This window comes from Callorhinus ursinus, unplaced genomic scaffold, assembly GCF_003265705.2.
Source record: "Callorhinus ursinus isolate GAN/ISIS: 27379988/994484 unplaced genomic scaffold, GSC_fseal_2.0 scaffold15, whole genome shotgun sequence".
Lineage (NCBI taxonomy): Eukaryota > Metazoa > Chordata > Mammalia > Carnivora > Otariidae > Callorhinus > Callorhinus ursinus.
In genome coordinates, this window is record NW_027397077.1 from 13,261,944 (window position 1) to 13,268,523 (window position 6,580).

The 6,580-nt window shown below is 51.8% G+C and overlaps 1 protein-coding gene across 3 annotated transcripts in view; it reads right to left on the reverse strand.

Moving 5' to 3' along the window:
* IL17RD (interleukin 17 receptor D) overlaps positions 1 to 5,607 on the reverse strand; it is a 68,267-nt gene extending 62,660 nt beyond the window's left edge. For all 3 annotated transcript variants that reach the window (XM_073901409.1, XM_025885586.2, XM_073901408.1), the window contains exon 1: positions 5,453 to 5,607. In XM_073901409.1, coding sequence (XP_073757510.1) covers positions 5,453 to 5,578 — 126 coding nt within the window. In that variant the 5' untranslated portion in view covers positions 5,579 to 5,607. The remainder of the gene's footprint in view (positions 1 to 5,452) is intronic.
* Positions 5,608 to 6,580: the final 973 nt, after the last annotated feature.

Here is a 6,580-nt window from a genome sequence, read left to right on the forward strand (position 1 = left end):
CCTGTGGTTAAACAGAGGAAATTCCAAGGCATTTTAATAGAGCAAATAGTCTCTTTACTTCCCACAGGGAAGAGCTTCAAAGGCCCCAGGCCCTGGAGGAGACAATGTGTTGTGGGGCCATCAGTCACCTAATCGTGTGTCAGAACCATTCAGAATGTCCCAGCAGCCAAGACAAACACAGCCCAGGAGGACATTGCCTCCCACTGGAGGAGCAAGTCGGGCTGCTGGGAGATGGGGCCCGTGTCACCAGCACAGACAGGCACCCTGAGCTTGCTGAGGGCAGGAGACCTCCAAATTTGGGGGAGACGTGAAACAGAAAAGGTCTCAGCTGCCAGGGTAGAGTGCAGGAGAAAGGTCTCCTCCAAGGGCACTGCACTCCCATCCCCCACGCCAGGCTGTCAAGCTTCTAGGGGTACCTGAGTCCCCCCACCACCTCAGCCCATACTCTTACAAAGGGGGGGGCAAGCTTCCAGAAGCCTAAAAGCCCATCCATCAGAGGCAGACACAAGAGGGAGTGAGAAACGAAAAGGTACAATTAATTGCTGATGGGGTGGCCCCAGCTGCAGCAAACATCTGCTGGGCATGGTATGTGAAAAGCTCAGGGACCGATGAGGGGAAAAGAGGGTCTAAAAGCTTAAACACACACACATTTTAGGCCAAATGAAGCATGAAAAATACTCAACTTAAAGACTTACAAAAGCATTAGCAGTTCTTTCCTTTGTAGGGACGCTGGTAAGGTTTGAACTGCAGAGAATATGATTTGGATCCGATCCTACTCTTTCCCGAGACTGTTTTCCAGACAAACCCAGCTGTTCTGGGGAGGAACCCATGGAAGCGTCAGGGTCGCCTTCACTCCCGGCCTCCCCTTCAACCCCAGACTAAAGGCATCCACCCAAACCAGGGTGCCCGGCCCAGCTGGCTCCCCTGGACCCCCTTAACCAGCCTGACCCCTTTCACTGGCCAGGGCTCTACAAAGTCTCTACTTCCTCTCTAAATCCAGGCAAGTAATTTAAAGTCAAACTCTGATTTTAAAATGTTTAGAATGTGGTTTCTCTCCCCCTTCTCTGGCCCCGGGGAAGTCCTGTCTCCTAAAGCAATGGCTCTCATCATTGAGAGAGCATCAGAGGAATTTGTTAAAATGCCAATTCCTGAACCCCCATCTCACTCCCATTCTGGTCGCATTAGCTTTGAATATGCATTTTAACGAGCTCCCAAAGGCAATCCTGATACTGGAAGCCCCTAGACTTTGAGAAATTGTGTTCAGAGGGAAAGGGTCCACAGCCGGTACTTACTTGCCAGCCTCATTCACCCAGCTGTATCCCCTTGTTAATACAACTAGCACAATGCCCCAGGCACTGCAGGGGCTCTGGTGGGGGGGGGTCGGTGGGATGGATGGGGGAGGGGAGAGAAGGGAGGGCAGTTCAAGAGAGATGGACCCGCGCCAGGAGGATTCCCAATTAACGCGGCAAAACAGGCTGGAGGAAAGCATCGCAGTTCTTATAAAAATGTCTCTCTGAAAAATGTGTCAACAGGGTTGAGTCATTTTTTAACCAAGAATTCTGTAAGAGACACAAGAGCATGTATAACATGCAAGACATGGCCACAAGACAGGCAGACCAGATGCAGGCTAGGGAGCCATGAGCTGCAAGTGAATGAAAACGCATCCAATTCAGAATCAAATAAACATGCCTGGGCCCACAGCCAAGGAGAGTTCTTGGATTGGACTTTTATCAGGACCTAAATTTTAACCAGCTGGAACTTCTTCTTTTCCAAGTACCACCCTATTCCTTCCTACCTTTTGAGATGAAGTATTTGCCTTAAATGGGAAACTTGCACTTCATTGTAAAGATGATGCCAGCATTCTGGCTTCCTGAATTCCTAAAGGAGCGGGCTTTTTGCAGGGTAGACATTTGTTTCAGAGATAAAAGACGAGAGAAGATGTACCCCATTTAGATAGAAAGGCATTTCTTGTTCCCTCCTTCTCCACTGCAGGAAATGCCACTAAATAAAAACCTGGGGAGCCGATGCCTAATTCTTTGTTCCATTAGTGTATTTTGAACAACTAGCAAGACGAGGGAATAAAAACCTCAGCGCAAATGACTGATAGAACGTTACCCATCACAAACAAAAACACTCCACTATCAAGAAGCAAGAGTTAAGAGCCAGTGTAAATGAGGATACCAGTTTTAGAAATTGTTACTTCTTTGGGAAAATTGTATTTATTACTCCAAGAGCAACTTTACCTGACAAGGGCCCTAAGGGATTTTTTTAAGTAGTCAACGAAGTGTGCCCACAACTCATTTCTAAAACACTAAGCTGTGTTCAAGATGGTATCGGCCCCTTAATTGCCCCACTAATAATAGGAGGGTTGTGAAATCTGACCATTTAAACCAGGCCAGCTCCTCAGAGAGCCTCCCCAAAGGGTGTGTTAGAAAAGCTGCTGAAGGGTTCGCTGGCTGCAGTCACCTTGCATGTCCTGGGAAAATACACACTGCTGCAGGGGCAAGAATTCCTGGAACAAATGCTCCCTGGAGATCAAGAGGGTCATTTGCTCAGTTCCTCTGCAGCACCCAGATCCTGCAGGATGCACGTCTCCATCCTGCTGTCCCCCTCTTAGGTTCCATGTGACCTGGACCCACAGGAAGTCTCCTGTTTGATTCACACATAATCAACCCTTCTTTTATGTCTGCATGGCCCCAACTAGACTGTAAGCAACATCAGAACTGAGATCAACATATATGAGCTGAATACCCACCATCTGGTAGGGGACTGCGATGTGAATCAAGAGCCCAAATCACTGAACACCAGTATTCACTGGCCAGTCCTCTGACAGAGCAACTTTTGGAAGACCCAATGTAGGGAGGTGGGGGCAGGGAAGGCTTCCTGCAGGAAGTGCTGCTGGAGCAGAGGAGGGAGGCTGAGGTGTAAAGAGAAGGAACACACACAGGAACAGCATGTGCAAAAGCCTGTTGCAGAGAGGACACTGGAGCTCAGTGCTCCCATCTCTCCATCCACTTCCTAAAATCATCACTTAATACAGAATTTAGTAGGAAGGCTACAGGGTCTAATTGGGCTCAGCCAAGATTTACGGGCTCTGAGGCCACCAAGATGAGGTTAAGTGCCTGGCTAAAGAAATCTGTCCTAAGACACAGAGGTGAGCAAATACTGACAATGCAGTGTGGTGAGAACTAAAGTGCAAGGACCTGCATGAGAAGAAAAAGCAAGGGGAATGGCATTCAGGGAGGGCTTCCCGGAGATGGTATCACCTGAGCTGAGTCTTAGGACAAGCAGAAGGTTCTCAGGGGAGGAAAAGCATCCTAGGAGCAGAGAAAGCATGCCTCAGCAGCACAAAGAGCACAAAAGTTAGGGACAGGCTGGAAAGGTAGGTATGCAAGGCAGGTGGGCAAGAGGGGTTGGGGAGAGCTGGTGGCTCCATCAGATGCACCAAAAGTCAAGTCCAGGAGGGAAGGAGCCATGCATCAGGTTGGGAAGAGTGTGGAATCTGCGAGATGGCCTAGAGGCTTCCATGCTCATTCAAGAAGGGATGAAAATGATCCAAGGAGAGAATCAGTGAGACCAAGGTAAAAGCTGTTGAGGTCACCCCCAACTTGTGGTGAAAGAAAAGAGGTCAGCCTGAGTGTGAGGCTTCTGGGACGGGGGTCACCATTAATTCGGGGCAGGGGTACACAGTTAGGGGAAATGAACACAGGCATAGAGAACAAAACCATCAGCTTAGCTCCTTTGGGTCACTATTGTACCCAAAACATTAAATCTTCCCAAGCTTTGTGAACTGACACATGAAGCTACTTAGACAATTGCAGAAAAACAGCAATTTGGACTGATCCACCTATGCTGTCATATGTAAACTCAAAATACATGTGATGCTCTTACAGTTATTCAAAAACCAAAATATCCATTTAAATTCAAAAAGTTTAGCGGGTTTAATAAGTCAATATGAGATAGCCTTAAGGAAAACTTTTTGATCTAAAAACTGGGGAAAACTTGGTATCTTAAAAAATAATTGTGATATTTTACTAAAATGGGGCAGAGTAAGAAAATGTGACGTTTTACTCAGACAGGAAGGTTGTATTCACTACGGGGCTGGTGGTGGGAGGGTGTGTTACAGCTCTCTATAGGGTGGCCATTGGGTTTGAAGATATCTCAGCTGCCTGGCTCATACCTGGTTTCCGTACTGTGTTTCTCTGAATGTGGGACAAGGCAGCTGGAAGCACCAGCCCGAGACTCTAAAAGGGTGCCAGGTCCTAGGCCTTGACTGTGCTGAGGCCATTCAGAACATCCCAGAAGAGGTGAGTCAACCTTGTTCTAAGTAAAGCACCCAACTCTCAGCGCAACAGTGCTGGGATAACTAGGAAATCCCCATTTATTCCCATTTTTCAGGTGGAGAAACTGGAGCCCAGGAGCAGAGCCAAGGTCATGTCCATGGCTGCCTGAGTGCAAAGCCTTCACAAAGCCCTCCACAAGTCTAAAGGCCTTGAGTGCCCTGACGCCTGGCCGCCCTGGCTTGGGTGGGCGGTGCGGGGCAGACAGATGCAGTCTCCGGGTCCTGGGGCCGCCCAAGCCCAGGAACTCTGGTGGGGACCGGGGACCGCAGCATCCCCGCGCACACCGCCCCCCCCCACCCTATGCCCCACAACCCGGGACAGCATCAAAGTGCTCAGTTACTGGGAGAAGGCTCCAAACAACAAGGCCAAGTCTGTGCACCTCTCCAGTCTCCTCTGGAGTATCTGACCGAGGTAACAAACTCATGCTTTCCTTTGGCCTAGAGAAATATCCGCCAAGTCAAGCTGGGGCCAGGGAGAGGGGGTGTAGGTCATCTGTGAGACCACTGACCATTCGCTAGACGAAGGGCTGAACGGGGAGCAAAATTTCCCAGCAAGTCAGGAATCGGGGGTGGGGTGAAAGTGGGGTAAGACGGCCCAGCCTAGAAGGAACAATGCGGCCACGAGAGGGGGCGCATCCCTCCCCAGCGCTCCGGGTCCCCACCCTGGCAGTTCCGGGCCTCTGCAGAGTTGTGGACCGGAGGGGTGGACTACAGGACCACTCCTGCTCCAAAAGGCTCCCAGTCGGGACAGCTCGGAGCATCACAGCTCCGGGGCGAAGGAGGTACGGGTCCGGAAACAAAGGGTGGGGCGCCCTTCTCCCGCCGGGCGCGGGACGACCCTCTCGCCCGCCCTCTGGAAGCCAGACCCCGGCCAGTGGCCGCGCCTCATTAACAACACAAAGCCGGGGTCGAGCGGCGCCTTTCATCCCGGCGGGGGCTGGTGGACGCGCGCCCCGGGAGGGAGGGAAGAAGGGCGGGAGCAGCGGGGATCCCAGCCCTGTCGCTGACTCCGCGTAGGGCAGGCACGTCGGCACCCGCTCGGCTGCCGGCAAGCACCTGTGCTCACCGCGCCCGCCGCGCTTTGGGGGACGACGAGAAGTTTCTCCTTACCCTCCAGCCGCAGGTGTCCGCGCCCCGCGCTCTGCTGGAGCCGCCCGCGGCCACGGCCAGCTGCGAGCCGTTGAGGCAGGCGTTGACCGTGAAGAAGACGGAGCAGAGCTGCAGCCACGGGGCCATGGCCGTGCGCTCGCCCAGCCCTACCCTGCTCTGCACCCCAGCTGCCTGCCTCTGGCCAGCCCCAAGTGGGCGGTGGCGCCGGCGGCGGCGGAGCTGGCCGCACCACCGAGCATGCGCTGCCGGCCCGCGCCCTGCCCCTTCACTCCGGGCCCCGCCCCCAGCCCCGACTTTAGCGCTCTGGCCACGCCCCTCCAGCCCAGCCCTCTTTCTTGGCCCCGCCCCGCCCTGTAGTCCACCCCCAACTATGGCCACACCCACACCCCGAATCTCCAGTGAGGGGCCGGGAGCTGCAGTTTTTTTTCCCTCACCTGACAGGTCTTTTCTTTAATCCAAGGGATTTGTCCAAGTGATGCCTGCTCCCAGCAAAATCTCAGGAAAACACAAAGAATATAATAATAATGGTTTTAAAATTAATTTAATCAGCAACTACTATTTGCCAGGCCTCTTCTTGAATCTTCCCAACTGCACAGGGAAGTGTCAGTATTATTCTTGTCCCAGTTTCCGGCACAGAAAAGTGACGGTAATGTGATGGTTAGAAAAATCCTGGCTAAGACCTCCGACAAATGACTTGCTTTCTCCATGTTACTGTTTTCCTGCCCCCTGTAAACTGGAATAACAAAAAGTATGCTAGTCTGGGGAGGATTCTACTGCTTAGCACATAGCAAGTGCTCAATAAAGGCTACGTTCTATCATTAACCGACTTGCATAAAGTCACCCAGCTGTAACCTACTGAGATTCAAATCCAGATCTGGCAAAAACAATACTCTTAACCACTACACTTGTCAGACTTACCATTGCAAAATGGGTAGGAAGCTGAGGCTCAGAGAAGTGGAGCAGCCAAGGTCATATGACTTCACCACAAGCCCCTTCCCACTTTGACTTCTATCTCTGCACCTGAATCCCACCACTTCACTGTCCTCTGCCCTGCCCTTCATCTCTGCTACCACCTCCTCCTCCACAACAGCTTCCTAAGGGCTAAATTGCCTCCTTCCACTTTCATCC